Raw genomic sequence first — 20,131 nt, 5'->3', positions numbered from 1 at the left:
TCTCATAAAATCATATTTGTTTTTTTTAAATTAAAATTTATGTAATGGTACATGTATATACTCAACAAAAAAGAAACACAAAATTATTCAGATTAAACATGATAATCATGATAAGTTTTCAGTTTAAACCTTAATTTTTTAAAGTGATTTAAGATTGGGTTATGGTCAAAATCATATAAGTCTAGACCTATGTTCCAAATTGACAAGATAAGTTGATGTCATTGACATCGCCTCCAAATTCTAGAGGCATACGTCTTTACCAATCCATCAGTCATTTGCGACCTCTCAGCGCTAGTGGATTTCCAGTGTACGGACGTCGTGCACATATACCAGCTCGTCTCAGTCATTTGAGAACAATTTGAATCAGTTTATGGTCTTGGAGCCTGCATTTGCCAAATTTCAGAATAATCTGAACCTAAAGTAGAATAAAGATGTGATCAATACCATCCCCTTCTCCAGACTCGAGATGTCTGTAGTAGACATGCATGAATCGAAATGAACTACAGTCCAGTCTCCAGATCATTTTGAGTAGGGCCCAATAATGTATACACGGAGATGATGTCATTTCTAAAGGAGGGAAATACAAACAAATGAATGCTGAATTAATTCATCAGTCAAATGAAATGTTTGAAAACTTCAACTGCATGGTTTTACAAATTGATTATATATACACTGTGGATTTCAATTTAGTTTATTCCCTTGCAACGCAGTTGGGGGAATATAGAGACGCGTTGTGCGTGTGTTAGTTTGTCCTTGTGCGAAACTGAGGTCATTTAATTTGCATCGGGACTCATTATATAAATATGCGCTTGAAACTAGGTGTGTCTGAATACCCTCATTAAAATGAAAATAAAAATATGCTGAAATTAGCACGTTTTAAGTATGTCATATTAACTATATACACTGTAATACGAATCCATTATTTCCCTTTAAACGCATAATTATCTTATTTTCCATCTTAGGATCCATTTTTCATACTACATGTACTAGACTACTAGCCAATCAGAGGAATGGGGTTTTGCTAACAATGACAAATTGTGGCCTTCATGTTAACATCGGCACAGGCGAACATTAATCGAAACCTTTGTTTTGGTATATAATAAAACAATTCAAGTATACACATAGGTTAGTAAGACGATCAGTCAACCATGACTTGTATTTTTTGGGGGAGGGGGAGAAATCGAACTTATCTTCGTGAAAAAGGAATATTACAATATCTCCATTTCTTAATATACTCGCTTGTCGTATTTATTTAAGAAAAACATGTTGACCACGTATAAATTATTATTATTTTAAAATTAAAAGTTTACAGCAAAACAAACATGGGGACGATCGATTGGTTACTTTTATAGAACCTGCTTTTAGATTAATTAAGTGCATATCTTATCAGGTAGGGAAGATTTATGAAGATAATGTCAACAGAGAATGTAGGATAAAACCCCCAAGTCCTTTGAGTAGATCACCTTATGGTCTCCCCTACTTTCAGGACAACACTATATCTTAGTGATAGCCAAGAGGAGTTGTAATCCGCATCTGTCAAAGAAAAGATATGAATCACTCCAAAAGATAATTATGATTCTCCAAATAACCAATATTTGGCCATTTCAAAGACTCTAGAAGGGTACATGCTATCAGAAGTTTGAAGTGATTTAATATTAACATTTTTAAATTGGATAACTGCGTTTCATATCAATATTGTCCCCCAAGAAGGCTACCGACTTCCAAAACATTGTGTGAAACTCGCAGACTCGCAATGCATAACATTTTGGCCTTACTAGTAGGCATCTGTTGCCTGTCCGCTTCTCTGGCTAACGAACAGCAATGTCTGGCAATGCATGGCTTCCAGAACACGTACGCGGCCGTCCGTCAGAAGGCCGAGGAGATGGCGACACTGGTCCAAACCCTGAAAGCACAACTGGACAACTCCATTGAGCTCAATTGCGGCGATATTGGTGCAAATGGTGAGTTTGAAACCAATTCTGTTATAGGTGCTTTTAAAATTTATTTTATTTTATATTACAGTATTTATACATTGTAAGTCTTTAAATATATTTCAATCCAATTAAAGTTGCACAAAATCTGTACACGTTCAATTTGACCCACTGCGACTTTGAGGACGGAAGTCAGATGTGTAACTTTACCCAGAACCGAGACGACAATTATGATTGGATGCTGGACAATACTCACCCAGATCATACACTGGGATCCAAAATGGGTGAGACGTTACAAGTTTATCGATACATGTAGGCTTGTTCGAACTTCTGATGATTGAGTGTTTAAGGGGGATGTACAAGCCAATTGGATCTAGTCTGGTGTGAAATAAGAAATGCCAAGAATGCGCTAAATACTCGTCTAAACTAGCCCAAAGTTACTCAAAGTGTTAATGCACTAGTTACCTACTGTTAGAGACCAAAATTAGTAAATAATTAAGTTTATTTTGTTTTAATTAGGAGGAGATTAATCATTGTAGAACTGCGCTGCTACAGCATTCACGAGATGAAAAATGCATTGAAAATGGTGTTAGTTTGATTCATTGATAATATGGCTACAACCATTTGTTTCGCTTTTTTCTTGTCATTATCTAGAATTCTTGAAAATTTGATTTTTCATATGTGTGTCTTCCTGAGACCATGTGTTTATTTCGTCCGCCATTCCTCTGTCGCACAGAGTTCGAATAACATTGATTTTAGAATAAATGCGACCATAAAAACATCAAGACAAGAAATTACTTAGTAATAATCATTAGGTAATATTACTTACTACTTTTATTTGTTGCATCGCTTCGTCTGATTAATGAAAAAACGCGATTTTAACCCCACTCCAGCAAATCGGGAAAAACTGTTCTGTTCACAGCTCGAGTTTCCTAGTAAATATTAATACACTGAGCACGTGCTTGACATGTGCATATATCTGCTGTGGATAGATGCGTTTATAACCATGATTATATTTAATTTTTCGTGGAACAAGTCTTGATAATTTGTTGGTTTCTTTAAAACTCAAGAAAACGCTAAAAAATGCCCTAAACATATGTGTTTACGTCGGGTCTTTTTTCTGTGGCGATAGAAGTTATTTTGAAATGGGGCACTGCAAGGAGGATGCTTAGCATTTAATTTGAAAATGTTAAACAATATGCGGTGCATGAAAAACAAATTGCAATTACATGTCTTACATTCGAAAAGTTGGTACATATGTCTATTTTGTTTAGCAGTTAGATATAAAAAATAGGCAGTTACAGGATTTCCTTTCAGGCACCTCACATAAATAGCTTGATTGTTTGCAATGACCAACACATCGTATGGAGTAATGTTTGGACATAAAAACGCATCATGTCTCATTATGTTGACTACGTTGTAAGCTCTCGATCATTGAACATACGAAGCTTGATAAAATATATAGAGTTGTTTTTTTTTATTTAGAAGCAATCACAATGTTTGCAAACAAAGGTCCATTGCATATGCAATGTCTATCTATCATCGCAAAAAAATGAGAGACTACCCCCCCCCCCTCCTCCGAAAATCATATGTTCTTTTTTCAAAATAGTGCCAAAGATTAAAAAATTTTGCATTACTAAGTATGTGATGGAACATGTACTAGCCTTAGAAGACCATTTGTTGTAAATATATTTGGTTGCCCTCTCTCCCGATCTACTGCCTAAAAATGGCCCGACTCAATTTTATTATGTCCCCCAAACGAAGTTGGGGAACATATTGTTTTTACTCTGTTTCTTATTATTATTAAGGTCTTCCGTCTTCACGGAAGACCTTATAGTGATTCTACTGTTTCTTATTAAGGTCTTCCGACTTCCTTCGGAAGACCTTATTGTTTTCCGTCGGTTTCCTATTATTATTATTATTATTATTATTCTTTTTTTCATTTCTAGGGCGATATCTCAGCTGTGACTGTACGGATTTCAAAGATTTTGACAGGAAAGATGCACTAGGTTATTATCTCCAGACGTGTTTTTCATTTTTTCAAAATTTTCTTCCGTTCGCGATTTTTGGGGAAATTTGTATTTTTTAAATGGATTTTTGTACACTACTTTTCTCGAAAACGGCTAAAGATATGACATTGAAACTTATGGACATGAAAGAACATCACATGTAGATGTGCCGAACGTCCTTCATTTTTTGTCGTTCCTACTTCCGGTCGCAAACGGAAGTGAATTAAAAAAGTCCAATTTTTCAACTTTTGTGTTTTTCAATATTTATCTTTCGGATTTACAGGGTTTATAGAGCGTCTTCAAAGATATCTATATATGTTTTCATTTTCTTCATGCGTGTGTTTATTGCAAAGATATGACCGAACCAAACTTTGTCTTACTGTCGGGGGTTCGAATCCCGCTCGGGGCGTTCCCCAAATTTTTTCTTTCTTTTTGTCTTTTTTCAGTTGCAAATTACTTTTCACTCTTTTATAACATGTGTGGAACATTTTGCCGATTTTTAAAAGCTATATTTGGAGATATTTTGTGAAATACCTGGAACAATCACGATCTGTGTTGAGAAACTCCTGTAAATGAACGTAATCGAAAAAATACATTCTGAAATCTATTTCATGGGATGACGCAGCATAAAACTCTAAAGAAAAGTCGGTCGGAAGACCTGCTTGTTGCACTAGCAACAAGAACGCATCTAGTTAAGGTCTTCCGTCTTCACGGAAGACCTTATAGTGATTGTATTGTTTCTTATTATTATTATTATTAAGGTCTTCCGTCTTCACGGAAGACCTTCTAGTGATTCTACTGTTTCTTATTATTATTATTATTATTCTTATTTTTTTCCCCAAAATTTTGTGCAGGCGATTTCTCGAAAACTGTTTGGTGGTTTTCAATGAAACTTTCAGGAATCATGCGTCATTATATGAACTTTGTTCATCAGAAGGAAAATTTGGAATACTCACCTTCGGTTCCAAGTTATTGACAGTTTTCTGATTTTAAAATGGATTTTTGTCCCCCCTTTTTTACGAAAATGGTCTAAGATATTAACTGGAGACTTGTTAGAGATGATAGATGATGACTTTAAGATATGTGAAATTACCTTTTTGTGTGTCGTCAGTACTTCCGGTCGCTAGCGGAAGCGAATTTAAAAAGTCCGTAATTTCTAACTTTTTTGTTTTTCAATATTTTTCATTTATTTTTGGAATGTTAATAGAAACTGTTCTTATAATGCTTACTGTATAATTTGTTTGAACATTGATAAATCCAAACTCTAGATATTAACATTTGAAAATCTGAAGCGGTCCAATATGGCGGCTGTCTATGTCAATTCCGACATTTCGCAATAGGGGTTTTCAGAGACAGCCAAGCGTTTGCTTGAACGAAATTTAATAAGGATAAATGAAATGTAAAGGAATACGGGGATTGTCACGAAGTAGATACGTTGTTATGTGTCAAACTATGTTTAAATCCATGGTCGTCTCAAACGTCTTCTATAATTGGTTTTGGCTGGTTCTCAAAGTAGAAAAAGAAAAAACTAAATGTGCAAATGAAATACATACCTACTATCATTTGTTTTGCGGAAAAACAGATTTTAAATCTTAGTTACAAATAATAGTTTTAAGAAACAATATCGATGTATGTAGTAAGTATCAAACGTATCCACTGTTTTGCTCATGCACCCTAGAGTTATATTAAACTACATTTGTAATAGGAGAGACAAACATAAGAAAATCATCTTTTAGAAGAATTGAGTTTATATTAATATTCTTGTGTCAAAGATATGATTTAAGTTATTGAACATAAATGGTATCTGATTCCTTGACCGTCTTAGGGCGACACATGTTTTTCTGCGAATAATTTCAACCTTTTCATGAAAGTTTAACTAATTGGGATAGTTCAGTATTGGGATAAACAGGAAATTTTAAAAAGTAAAAAGTTATTGCAGTTTCACTGATTTAGTGTTACTTATCTATTTACGTCATAGAATTTGTAAATGTGTTAAAAACAATTATTTCTTTACCTTGAAATTTTAGCTATGAAAACGTTCTTTTTTTATTTCCATTGAAGCTATCACACCTATTTAATGGGACATTCCAAAGAAAAGGCGCGAAGATTTACTTGTGGCGTTTGACGCAAAATTATGAATAGTGACCGCCTTTCATTATTCTAAGACAGATGAACTGTTTCAGAAGTATATACAAGTAGATTTAGAATTGTGGTCCCGATACCGTAATACAATGTAGTAAGCGCTTTGGATTTTCATGCTGGCGACCCGGGCTCAATCCCCTTTGTTTCCATAAAAAGTTTTATCCCTTTTTCAGCTCGATTTTGCGGGATTTTTTTTCAGAATCGGACGGAAGACCTCTCGTTGCTCGCAACGAGTTTCTTATCTAGTTATTATTCTTTTTTTGACAAAATTTTGTGCACGCGATTTCTCGAAAACTATTCAGTGGTTTTTCACGAAACTTTCACAAAATATGCGCCTTTACATGAAGTTGTGCAGTCTGTAATTGTTTTTGGAAAATTCGCTTCCGGTGCCAAGTTATGGACGATTTCCTGATTTTAAAATGCGATTTTGTCGCGCACTTTTATCAAAAATGGTAGAGAATATGAACTGGAGACTTATTGGAGATGATAGATCATGACTTTGCGGTTTGCAGAATCGCCTTTTCGTGCGTCGTCAATAGTTCCGGTCGTTACGAGATGCAAATTTAAAACTCGTATTTTTCTAACTTTTTTGTTTTTCAACATTTTTTATTTATTTTTGGAATGATAATAGAGACCCTTTGATCGAGGCTTACTATATACGTTGTTTGGATTTTGGTTAATCAGAACTCTAGATATTAATATTTGAAAATCTGAAGCGAACCCAAGATGGCGGCTGTCTCTGTCAACTCCGCCATTTTGCGAGTAGGGGTTTATGGAGGCACCTGAGCGTTTGACTAAATGATACATGAAAAGTAAAAAAACTACGTGGACTTTCACCTAGTAGTACGCTGCAATTCAGTGACAATCTTAAAACTTAATTTCCGTTTTATTGCTTAAGTGTAATTGGGCTAGATACGTGTGTGCAATGTTTTAAATTTACTTTCTTAACGTCGAAATAAAATAAAAGAGATAAGTGGAAGTTGTTTTATTTAATATTTAATTTCATTGAAGCTATCACACCTATTTGATAGATCAGTCCAAAGGATAGGCACGAATATTTACTCGTAGTGTTTGTCGCCAGATTATGAATAGTGAACCGCCTTTTATGATTCTTAGACTGGTGTACTGTTGCAGGTGTACTGTATACATAACTATATTTAGAGCAGTATTCAAAATTTATTAGTTTTTCACAACGTAACCACTGTGTTTCCCATGCACACTTGAGTCATATTAAACTAATACAAAAGACAGAAATAAGAAAACCTTTTTTTTAAATAAGATCGTCTAATGGAGTTTATATTAACATTCTTTTCTCAAAGATATTTAAAGTTGAACATTGAACATAAATGAAATCTGATTCCTTGACCGTCGAAGGGTGAGACATGTCTTTCATCGAACCATTTCTACTTTTTCATGAATGTGTAAAGAATCAGGTTAGTTCACTTTGGGGATAAACGGGTAATTAAAAAAAATTAAAAATGATTACCATTTCACTTCTTTTGTGTTACTTACCTATATAAGATATAGAATATGTACAAGCTGTTAAATATACTTTCTAAACCTCGCAATTTAGGCTTAAAGAACTTTTTTCTTTTTTCTTTATTCTATTGAAGCTATTTCACCTATTTAATGAAACATTTCAAAGAAAAGGCGCGCAGATTAACTTGTGGCGTTTGGCGCGAAATTATAAATAGTGGCGCGCATTTCGTGATTCTTAGACAGGTGTATTGTTGTATATTCAAGTACATTTATAGCAGTGGACTAAAACGCGTAATTTAAGCGTGTTGGGAATAAAGAGGAAAAAAGCGCGTTGGATTTTCTTTGTGACCCAATTTATTTTATCACTTTTTCAGCTCGATTTTAGGTTCTTTTCCTGAATCGGACGGAAGACCTCTCGTTGCTCGCAACGAGATCGTTTCTAGTTAAGGTCTTCCGTCTTCACGGAAGACCTTGTAGTGATTGTATTGTTTCTTATTATTATTATTATTATTATTCTTTTTTTGACAAAATTTTGTGCACGCGATTTCTCGAAAACTGTTCAGTGGATTTCAGCCAAACTTTCACAAAATATGCGTCATTATATGAAGTTGTGCAGTCTGTAACTTTTTCTGGTAAATTCACTTTCGGTGCCAAGTTATGGACAATTTCCTGATTTTAAAATGCGATTTTGTCGCGCACTTTTATCGAAAAAGGCTGAAGATATGAACTGGAGACTTATTGGAGATGATAGATCATGACTTTGTGGTTTGCAGAATCGCCTTTTCGTATGTCGTCATTACTTCCGGTCGTTACGAGGTGTACATTGAAAAAAAGTGTATTTTCTAACTTTTTTTGTTTTTCAATATTTTTCATTTATTTTTGGTATGTAAATAGAGACTCTTCTTATAATGCTTACTATATAATTTGTTTGAATATTGATAAATCTAAACTCTAGATATAAGCATTCGAAAATCTGAAGCGGGTCCAAAATGGCGGCTGTCTCCGGTATTTCGCAATGGGGCAGCAGAGCGTTTGCTTGAACGAAAGTAACATAAGGATAAATGAAATGTAAAGGAATACTTGGATTGTCAGGTCGTAGTTACGTTGCAATTCTGTGTCGAACTAACGTCTTCTATAATTGGTTTTGACTGGTTCACAAAGTAGAAAAAGAAAAGACTGAATATGCTGATGAAATTCGATACCTAATATCTTTTGCGCACAACGGAAAAACATCATATTTATAAGTAATACTTTCTCAACTAAGAATATCGATGAATTGTAATTATAAAACTTAACGACTGTTTTTACAGTGCACATTTGTGTCATATTAAACTAATAGAAAAGACAAAAATAAGAAAAACATTTTTTAAAGATCGGTGAATGGAGTTTATATTAGCATTCTTGTCTCACAGATCTGATTCAAGTTATTGAGCGTAAATGGTATCGATTCCTTGACAGTTATAGGGCGAGCCATGTTTTTCGGCGAAACATTTAAACTTTTTCATAAAAGCTTAACTAATCGCGATAGTTCACTTTGGGGATAAGCAGGAAATTAAAAAAAGTTAAAAATTCATAGCCGTTTCACTGATTTTGTGTAACTTGCTTATATACAATATGGATTTTGTGAAATGTGTTAATATACATTCTAAACCTCAAATTTTAGGCTATGAGATCGTTTTTTTTATTTCATTGAAGCTAACACGCCTATTTTATAGAACATTCCAAAAAAAAAAGGCGCGAAGATTAACTTGTGGCGTTTAGCACGACATTTTGAATGGTGACCGGCCTTTCATTATACTAAGACAGAAGCGCTGTTGCAGATGTATATACAATTAGATTTAGAGAGGAGGTTCCAATAACTTAGTATTTAGCGCGATTGATTTTCATGCTGGCGACTTGGGTTCAATCCCACTTGTCTGCAATTTTTATTTACTTATTCAGTCGACGTTACTTTTTTTCTTCGGAATCGGACGGAAGACCTCTCGTTGCTCGCAACGAGTCGTTTCTAGTTCTTATTATTATTATTTTTTTTGACAAAATTTTGTGCAGAAGATTTCTCGAGAACTATTCAGCGGTTTTCAATGAAACTTTCACAAAATATGCGTCATTATATGAAGTTGTTACATCCGAAGAGAAATTTGGAAAATTCGCTTTCGGTGCCAAGTTATGGACAATTTCCTGATTTTAAAATGCGATTTTGTCGCGCACTTTTATCGAAAATCGCTGAGAATATGAACTGGAGACTTATTGGAGATGATAGATCATGACTTTGAGGTTTGCAGAATCGCCTTTTCGTGCGTCGTCAGCACTTCCGGTTTCTGCCGGAAGCATATTTAAAAAATGCAATTTTTTAATTTTTTTGTTTTTCAATATTTTTCTTTGGTGTTTTTAATCTAAATAGAGACTCATTTGCAAATGCGTAATATGTAATTTGTTTTAGAATCGATAAAGGCAATCTCAAGATATTCGCATTTAAAAATTTGAAGCGGCGTTTTCAATGGCTGAATGGTTAGCGCGTTGGATTGTCACGCGCGCGACCCGGGTTCGCTCCCAGGAATGTCTGAATTTTTTTTATCACTTTTTCTGCTAGATTTTTCGTTTTTTATTTCAGAATGGGACGGAAGACCTCTCGTTGCTCGCAACGAGTTTCATCTAGTTATTATTATTATTATTCCTGGGAAAATTTTGTCCTCGAGTGATCTTGTAAACTACACATCGGACTAAGGTAAAATGTTTTTAGGGTCAGTAGACATGTTATGTAGATTTGCCAAACAAAGGTCATTTTGCGCGCACGTGCTTGCAAGAGCGCGCACGTGAAACACGAGAAATGCCCAATATAATTGATATAGACGTATCTTTTTCAATTTTTGATGAAATGCTTTGAAACTCGTAATATAAGGATAAATTAGTAGCATAGACGATATGACATGGTCAAAATAGCAAGATCTCACGCGCATGCACGTGCGTTTCGCTCTGATTGGCTGAAACTAAAGACTCAATATCTTTCTTGTTTTTTGACGAAATTCTATGAAATTTTGAACATAGCCATGCATCAGGTATATCCTACAACATGATATATAGCAATAATTACATGCATGCACGTGCGCTGCAATCTCATTGGCTGAAACTTTAACTAGCTATAACTCTCTTGGTTTTCAACCAAACAGGATGAGATTTGGAACATAGATAGATATAATAAACTTCTACAAGACGATATGGACACCATGCACATGCATGCACGTGCAAGTATGTGCGCTGCAATCTGATTGGCTGAAACTTTAAACAGCTATAACTTCCTTGGTTTTCAACCAAACGGGATGGGATTTAGAACATAGATAGATGTAATTGACTTCTACAAGAAAGTATGATCACCATGCTCGTGTATGCACGTGCGTGCACGGGAAATATGTAAAATCAAAAATACACTTGAATGAGCGTATTTTTTAAAAATTTCGGTTAACTACTTTAATATTTAGTATAAATAATATATAGATTGTGTACACAAGATGATATGGCCATTACTTAGATGCATTCACATGCGCACGCGTGCATTGCTAAAATTTGAATGACCTTTCGTACACTTCTAGGTAAACGTTGTTTAAGTCTCAAGGTTGTCTTCTTTAATGAAGCTAACCGGGAATACGGCACCAAAAGGGAGTTGGGGAGCGTTTGGGGAACATCTGTAACGGTCCCCGTTACAATTAGCACTAGTTTTACATCCAATTACAGGATTTTTTTTTCTTCCGTCAACAAATATGTTTGAATTTTAAGGAATTTTTTTTCTCACCATAAATACGGACCCAATAATTTTCCGTGAGTTGGGAGGTCCAGCAAACGTCTTTTTAAAGATGTTATAAAATATTTAATTGTGTTGATTTTTTTCTTTACTCTGTAAAATTGTAATTTTAACAAAATGGGCAAATAGAAAAAAATTATTCATTAAATCTCCTAACCCACTCTGAATGATTTTATTCCTTTTCAAATGTTGCTACGCTGTAATGAAAATTGTTAATGTTTATTTGACAGAGTATATAGGAGGGGGGGGGGTGATCAAAAGTAAACGATATCTTAGGTATTTGATAGTTATATTGTTGAAATATTCAAGCATTTTTCAAAGTGTAAATTGGAGACCTTTGATAGCATATTGCTTAATTTAAAAAAAAACCCTTTTCAAACTTGCTTTCACCGGGCAACATAACAAGTATCATATTCAACCATCTGCCTTCCTTCACTAAAATGGTCTATCCAATCATTGATTGAATTATTAGGAAGTCATTTGTCTTAATAAACTTTGAACAAATTCTTATACGTTACTTCAAATGCAGTTTTAAGATATACCATAATTATTTTAGTTGTTTATTGAATGAGTTCCACTGAGACAACCATTTTTCGTCACAAGTACCTGCATAATGACTTTATTTTCACATTGTGAGCAAAACTTTATTCGGCATATGCAATTTATAGAACTTGAGTGTGCACCATATTTGTTTCTAATCTAAATTGTGGTTTTGTAGATATAGAGATAGTTCGATCACCCCTCGTACTGGACTTTTACGAGAAGCACTGACTTTTACAGTTGACCGTTTACTTGGACATTTAAACTTGTATCATGTACGGAAGTACAGAATTGATAATAGACAAGAAAATCTTTCTAGTGGTCATAGTAATGTTGTTAGGGGCACGTACATGTGAAGGATGGAAGATGAGGGTAGGATGGTTGTCGTTTTCTTCAAGGGCAAGTTGTCAACTTATCTCTACTTTGAAATAGCCCGCTATTTTCGTTGAATTAATTGTTGAGCTGATTATTTTTATCGTATAAGAGCTTCCGTACACTGTACTAGTGTGAAAGTAATTCGTCAACTGTAAAAGTCAGCGCTTCTCGTAAAAGTCCACCAGTAGATACTAACACAAGGTTTTTCATATCGATTTTATGTGTTTAATTTCTTTGTGTTTCATTGGTGATAATTAAACTTCTGATAGATATTATAAGTCATCTGTGGCAAACTTACAAACTCTTAATTTTAAACTTTGATGGTGCTCATTTTTCCTTACCTGGAATCAAAAAGTTTATTTCAATACGTACACTATTTAACAACTGGTTGATAATAATACTAAATAAATTACTTCAAGCCACACTTTAACACAATTCCTCTTTGAAAAGTGTTCATATTATTTGAAATATTTTTCAACTGTAATTCTCTTCTACATTTAAAGATTGTTATGTCCCTCCATATTAAGAAGAGGTCTGGAAAACAAAATTCTGTGCTAAAAATAGACCACGTGCTGCTATCAATGAACTACTTTCAGGGTTCTTTACACTCTTTTTGAAGACAACGATACCTTGTTTTGAACTTAAAATTATCATTTAAAAGTGCAAAATTTAGACATTTTCTCAACAAATGGTTGTAGAGAGAACATTAATCACACTTTGCGTATTTTTTTGGATTTTTTAAGGCTCTGCTGAATTCTGTAGCTGCGCAGTTCTTAGGAGCATATCAAAAGCATTTTTCTGCAAAAGTATAGATTATATATGCACAACATGCATTCAGTTATGCATATTTATTGTATCTTTATCATAAGGGTTTAGAATTTGATCAAAATATAATGTACTTTAGCCATTTGAAGAAATGTTTACATTTTGTTCTCACTGCACTAAATATGGCCGTACATCCCCCTTAAACCGTTTTATTCATGCTCATACAGTGTATATTTCATTTTTTAACCATAATAAATTGATTTAATATTTTGATGCAGGTCATGCTTTAAGTTCATACAGATACGGAAGTCGATATGTGACGCGTATTACGTCAAGACCTTTCAACCCTGCACAAGCGTACTGCATACGTTTTTACTACAAGGCAGAAACTCGTCCAAACACTAGTGGAAAGCTGAATGTGTATCTACAAGTAAAATATATTCATATATACAAAATTATCAGTCTGGAATCAAATATTCATGAATGTGTAAAAAGAATTTTCTCATGCACATAAAGCAGACATGCTTTAATCCATTTGTAGGAGGGTGCCCTGAGAGGTAATCCCGTGTTTTCTGTGACCAACATCCCGGCACACAACTGGACCTTGGCGGAATTCAGCCCTGATCCAGAATACCTAAGGAGGCCATTTCAAGTAAGTTACATTTAACACAGTTAGTAAGAAACAATGTCTACATGTCATAGGAATCGCGGACGCTAATTGAAAGTATGGGAGCTCACAAAGAAAAATAAAGAATAAATCAAAACGATTAATGTATACCATTGCTTTTCAAGCGTTTGGGGACTGATTCACCGATTTTTCATGCCTTCATTATATCTAATACTGATAAGTGTCTGTGCAAAAAAGTGCGGGGGTTAAACTCCCTCCCTGTTCTGACACCTTTGCATGTATTATGAAGCCACATTCTGTCTTAATTTTGCTGATACCGACGTTGTTAAAATTTCAGATTGTGTTTGAAGCAGACCACGTCAGTCAGTATGTCTATATAGACGATCTGAGTGTCTACAATGCACCCTGCTCAACTGAAGGTAAGTAAAGTGTTACGAGTGTGTAGCCTGACCAATAAATTAAATTCTGCTGAAGAACTTCTTTGATCCCTTTAAAAAATTTCCTTTAAAAAATAAATACATGTACAGCTGTTTACTATAGTAAACGTCCAGCAAAATACAGTGGCGACAACGAAGAATTTTGATCACATTTACACAGGAATCTATATTATCGTGCGTTAAATTTTGAATTGACTAGATTTTGCATTTATCTCCCTTTTAAAACAGTAAATTCAAAATTCAGAAAATGATACCAAGAGCACAAGTATTGAAAAGACAATAATTTATTCTGCCATTGAAATGAAGCAGCCAGCAGATTCTATGTAGAAAAAACAATGCACACCGTATTAAAGCCAAGGGGATGTTCGGCTCTTTTCTACATTTGCTGTTGAAATGTTTTATTAAAAAAGACTTCTTTACTAGAAGCATTTCAAAGACAAAATATCAAGGTTCTTACCCAAACCGATTCTTAATCTGCTTGACTGCGCTTGCAATAATATTATTACACATACGAATATATACCCCCAGCATTAGATTTATTCTACATAAAGATGTTAAACGATTTAAAACGACAGCCATATGCACAACCAAAAAATAATAGTAAAAAAAACATTATGTATACATTTTTTGGTAACAGGTATTAACATTAACGCTATACTTCATTAACAGGCGTCCGGTTTCCTCGTTGTCCAACAGGGTCTGTAGTAAACAATATTGGAGATAAGACAACATGTTATGTTTTCCACATGGAGCCAAAGACCTACAAAGACGCCATGAAGACATGTAAAACCATATGGCCTCTGGCGAGCCTTGTGGCTATCGAATCTGCTGCTGAACAGGCATTTATAGCTAACATGATCAACCAGTCAAATGGTATACTTAAATTAAAAATACTTTCTTTACTTGTTAGTACGGGGATTATTGTAGCAGCTTTTGTAGAAAAATACACAACCCTCGTAAGCGGGTTATACTTGAATGACTTTCTTTACCATGAAAAAGATGAAAACTATTAAAATTTAGAAATAATTAGTCATTTTTTCAATATATGCACTGTCTTGTAAAAGGATAAATATGCCAACAAAGTATAAATAGAAGCTTTTGAAATCATTATTCTAATTTTCCGTCTTTTAGCCATGTCGCTTGCCGCAGATTTTGGTTTGTGGACGAATGGGAATGATTTCGATCTGGAAAACACATTCACTTGGAGTGGGCATTCCCACCCCTTTACCTTTAACTATACCCACTGGCACCCAGGACAACCCAATAATGTGGCAGGGGACCAGGACTGTGTCGTTATAGAATATCCCAAGTCTGACTATGAGTGGGGCGATGTATCGTGTACAGAGCGTCATTCCTTCATCTGCGAGATGAATTTTGATAAATCTCAAGTGCATGCGCAGGGAAGTTTGAGCAATGGAGCCATAATTGGCTAGACATAAAAGAATCCAAAAATCTTTGTTTCTTCTTGCTTTGTAATCTGTTGTTTTGCTTAAATAAGCACATCAAAGTGAATACAAAATGATGTTTGTGTACATAGTCTTAGATTTTAGGTTCTAGTTAGCCATATATGGAACAAAATAAACTTATGAAAATAATTTAATCTTATATCTATTTGTGTCTTTGCATGAATGTTCTTTAAGGACGTTCGATCCTGATATTTTGAGCGTATTTCGCGCAGGTCCTTTATTCATAAAATTAAGCATCATTTTTAGGTTCTAACAATAAAACTGAATTCTACAATGCAAATTAAACTATATTCAATGAAAAAAACGCGATTAAATTCCATTCAAGTAGAATTAAGCTGGGGACTATATTTTGTGGCGGAAGGTTTTATAGACGAAGATGGTCAGTTTTTTCCATTTGCACTATAACAGTACTGTTAATTTTGGATGCCTATTTTTCCATGCTGGTTGCACACAAAGCTGTTTTTTGCAGTGAAATATGTTATGCTGGTTCTGAAATATCTATTAAATTATTTCTTATGAATTCTATCAGCAAAGTGTGACAAATATAGTAAATATATTCTGAAAATCCGGGGAAAATTTGAGCCAATTTTAACGTAAAATTCACACTTTTTGGGTAATATCTGAAAATGTACATCATATACCCCCACTTTTGATGTTCTTTTCTACATATTCAAGATAACTTTGACCTATTTGCTTAAAATCAGAAAAAGTTTAAGACTTTAAAATAATTTTCTTGCTTATTATATTTTCAATGCCGGAAAATAACATTTTATTAGTGCAGAAAGGTCAAATTATTGATTATGCAAAGCAATTAGAATTTTTTTCTTAGTCACAATTTTTAAGTATCTCTTTTTAAACAGACTTAGAGTTCATTTTGTTTCATGCTTTAATTGGATAAAAATATTGGAGGGAAAACGTCGAAGATGTAATCTTTAATTAAGACACAAATTTCAGTGCAAAAAGGTCATATTAAATGTACTGTAGCGCTAAAAGAAGCATATTGACCCCCATTTTTTGATTTGAATTTTAATTAAGCTATGTATGTAGAAACTAAAAATATACTTGGCCAAAAAAGTTTAAGACTTTAAATATCAGGATCGAACATCGTTAACAATAAAAAAAATGTCACTTTTTTCTGTTTGAAAAAAAGCAACCATATATTAATATTCTACTTTGCTTTATTGTGTGTAATTTTTAAATACATGCACATCTGTCTGAATGACACATTCCTCACGTTTTAATCTTCTAAATAAATAATCATGTACATGCTTTGTGATCAACCACACATTTTTGCAAGGCGTTTATGTACACTTATTAAATAAAAAAAATATCTGAATTATATATTTATTTGCGTTAGTTTTTGCTTAATTTGCAAAATTATTTTGTTAAAAACATTCTGATTGTACACATGTAAGTACTCTGAAGATATTAAAAGGTGCTCGAGTTTCTGAGTGACAATATCTTTTTGGATTTTTGAGACCAGGTTTTCCACCAGTCTATTGGAATTTTCATGGGTACCAATTGCGTCACCGTTATTAGCAGGTCTATTTTTGTGTTAATATAAAGCACTCTTTGTCCAAAATACGAAACGAAGAAAACACTTGCTGTGGCCTTCTACTCAACATTTAGATATATCGACGACCTATTGTCGTGTGGTTATTTTCATACTACCGGGTATGTCGGTACAATATACCAGTGAGCTTGAAATAAAAGATATCATAGAGTCTAACATATCTGCTTCATATTTAGATACTTTTACATTTTTTAAAAGGACGTTAAAGGTAATCTCATTCTCAAGCATTATAACAAACGATATACATGACATAAACTTTCCCTTAGTCAACTTCCCTTTTCTTATGCAGCAATATACCTTCACCACTTGCATACGGGGTTCTATCTCTCAGTTTTTTCGATACACAAACGCATGCTTTTAAAGGTAAGTTATTGCAATTGGCAAACAAGTTGCTGAAACAAGAAAATCAATTGTCTCGTTTAAAGTCATCATTTCGTAAGTTCTATGGTCGATACAATGATCTTGCAAGCATGCATATACAATTTATCATTAATTCAAATGCTGACTGACGTTGTTCATACTTATTCTTAGGCCATAATTTATATACTGAATTATCGACGGATTTTTCTCGTTATTTCCCAATAAGGAGCACACGGTAGGTGTAACTGGTCGGCAGCAAATTCTCACTCCTCCATGGGACCTGATCTCTTCTCTGTTTTAGAGGTCCGTCTTTGCTCTGATTCTATTTTGTAATGTTTAATGGACTTCTGAGCTTGAAAACTATTCGTTGTCTCCATATATTTCATCGCATATTGATTTTTTGTCTCTTAGAAAAAGATGATTTTTCTTAAGGTAGGTCCGTACTTTCAGAATTTTCTGTCAAACTCATAATTTTTCAATATGAATACCTTGAATATGTCTTAAACTAACTAACTAAATTAACTAAATTCAACAGCCAAAATTGGAACATAAAACAGTTTCATATCATAATTCTCTTAGTTTTTAAAAAAATATAGCACAAATGAAATAAACATAATTAAGTAAAAAAAATTATTATGAAAAATACAAGTGTTTTTCCTTTGTTTTTAGCAGACGAAGGTAGTCATAACTTCTTCGATTTTATCTGTTTTCAAGTAAAATTCATTGATTAAAATCCACATTTACGGTAAGATATTGTTTGAGGAGCTTTATTTTAAAAAGGAAGAAAATAAATGCTCGTAATTTTCTTTCGAATAATCAAGCACTGTTAAGTTTAGAGTTCCATTAACATACGAACGCTACGCACAGAATTACGTTGTGCAGTAAAATCTTTTAATATCTTTTAGTATGGTCCAAATTAGTATTTTTTTTAAATTCTATCACCATATTGTAACAAAAAGAAGAAAAAAAGTTGTGAAAGTCAAAAATATAAGCACAATTAACTTAACATTTAAATTATCAAATGCATGTGTATTTTAATAAATAATCTAAAAAGTTACACCAAAAACCTTTCTAATTTTATTTTTGGAATATGTAAGATACTGTAAAACTTTGACCACTCTGCTTACATTTAGAAAAGAGCTTAATATTTTATATCTTCTTGTTTATGAAATTTTAATTGGAAGAATAATCGTTATGATATTTTCTTAGCGCAGGTCAAATGTTTGACTATGCGAAGAAATTTAAAGTAGTTTCGTTATTACCGGTATATTACCTAACATAATTACCTTCCTGTAAATTTTTTTATAGTTAACGTTATAAATGAAATGATGCATTTTAAAAGATAACTAAAACCTTATAAGTATTATCAATTACCTCATGCACAAGTGTTTGCTTTAAAATTCTGTTTTTAATAAGCTTAGATGAACATTGTGCCCCCGATGGTAATACAATTCTGGAGTAGGACGTAGATTGAAGTGTTCATCACTAATACTTGAGAGTGCAATAATTATGGGCTAGGTTTAAGTTGACAACAGACAGACTGGACAAAAACAATATACTCCCGGGATCTTTCGAACCAGGGGTATAAAACAATTGATATATACATATATTATTTTTATCATTTATTCCCAGCTCTCTGATTGGCTCAAACTTGATCACATGATTTAGTATATAACAGCATAAAGACTTGAGTTACTATTTATAGAATCTGAAATGCATATCGACTTGAGCTTTCTTAAAATGGAGATAATTTCCGTGAAACAAAATAGTACTGTATTCAATCAAAGCTAATACAGTGTATGATCTGATGTTTCTAGAAAAAAAAATATTTATTTCAACTTTTACTAACTTTGTTTCAATGTTCTGTATTTGATGAGACAAAAGAAGGCATTGGATTAGGATTACTTCATATTAATTAAAACATATTCGATATGTGTGTCAAATGTTGATACAAAACTTAATCAAATAAATGAAGTATTCTGAATAAGTAAACCGTCCAAATCACTCCATCAATATAAAGGAAACGCATTTACATTAAACGGTGTAATTTATTTTGATCTCTAGTCTCTTATTGTTAAAGGGAGAAAACTTTTCCAATTATTTTCATAATTTGTTTTGTCAATCTATGTAAAAAATAATATAACAAATGTAGCCCTTTAATTCGGTCAATCCATAGATATATCGACTTCACAGAAAAGCATATCGACCTCGCACTTCGTGCTCGGTCGATATGCTTTTCTGTGAAGTTGATATATCTATGGATTGACCTCATCAAAGGGCTATATTTACTCGTATATAATATTTGTTTGTGTCTATGCATAATGTCCTTTAACAATTATTATTATTATTGTGACTATATTTATTTTTGTTTTAAAAAATGAAGTATATAAAATCTACAAATATTTTCGCATGTACATTTTAAATACAATATATTTTAAAATTTCTCACTGAGTGTATACTTTACATTTTTATATCTTCTAAATAAACATTAAGGTACAGGTACGTATTATGTTATCAACCAAACGATGTGTACAGATATTTGCTTTTGCAAATTGTATATGTATCGGTAAATCTGCTGTGAATATTCAATTGGTTTTGTTTTTACTTATAATTCCAGGAGTTTAATTCAT

At 33.3% G+C, this 20,131-nt stretch overlaps 1 protein-coding gene across 1 annotated transcript; it reads left to right on the top strand.

The window, feature by feature from the left end:
• Positions 1 to 1,719: 1,719 nt before the first annotated feature.
• LOC134257534 (uncharacterized) lies at positions 1,720 to 15,728 on the top strand. Its single transcript, XM_062740136.1, has 7 exons — positions 1,720 to 1,961; positions 2,069 to 2,215; positions 13,316 to 13,467; positions 13,579 to 13,689; positions 14,003 to 14,084; positions 14,772 to 14,975; positions 15,234 to 15,728. Exons 1-7 carry the CDS (start codon positions 1,754 to 1,756, stop codon positions 15,533 to 15,535), a joined length of 1,206 nt encoding a protein of 401 aa, XP_062596120.1. The 5' UTR covers positions 1,720 to 1,753; the 3' UTR covers positions 15,536 to 15,728.
• Positions 15,729 to 20,131: the final 4,403 nt, after the last annotated feature.

This window comes from Saccostrea cucullata, unplaced genomic scaffold (genome assembly GCF_032062105.1).
Source record: "Saccostrea cucullata isolate Sc308-1 unplaced genomic scaffold, CSIRO_AGI_Scuc_v1 ctg5680, whole genome shotgun sequence".
Lineage (NCBI taxonomy): Eukaryota > Metazoa > Mollusca > Bivalvia > Ostreida > Ostreidae > Saccostrea > Saccostrea cuccullata.
The sequence above is the reverse complement of the archived record's forward strand: the minus strand, read 5'-3'. Positions and strand labels throughout refer to the sequence as shown.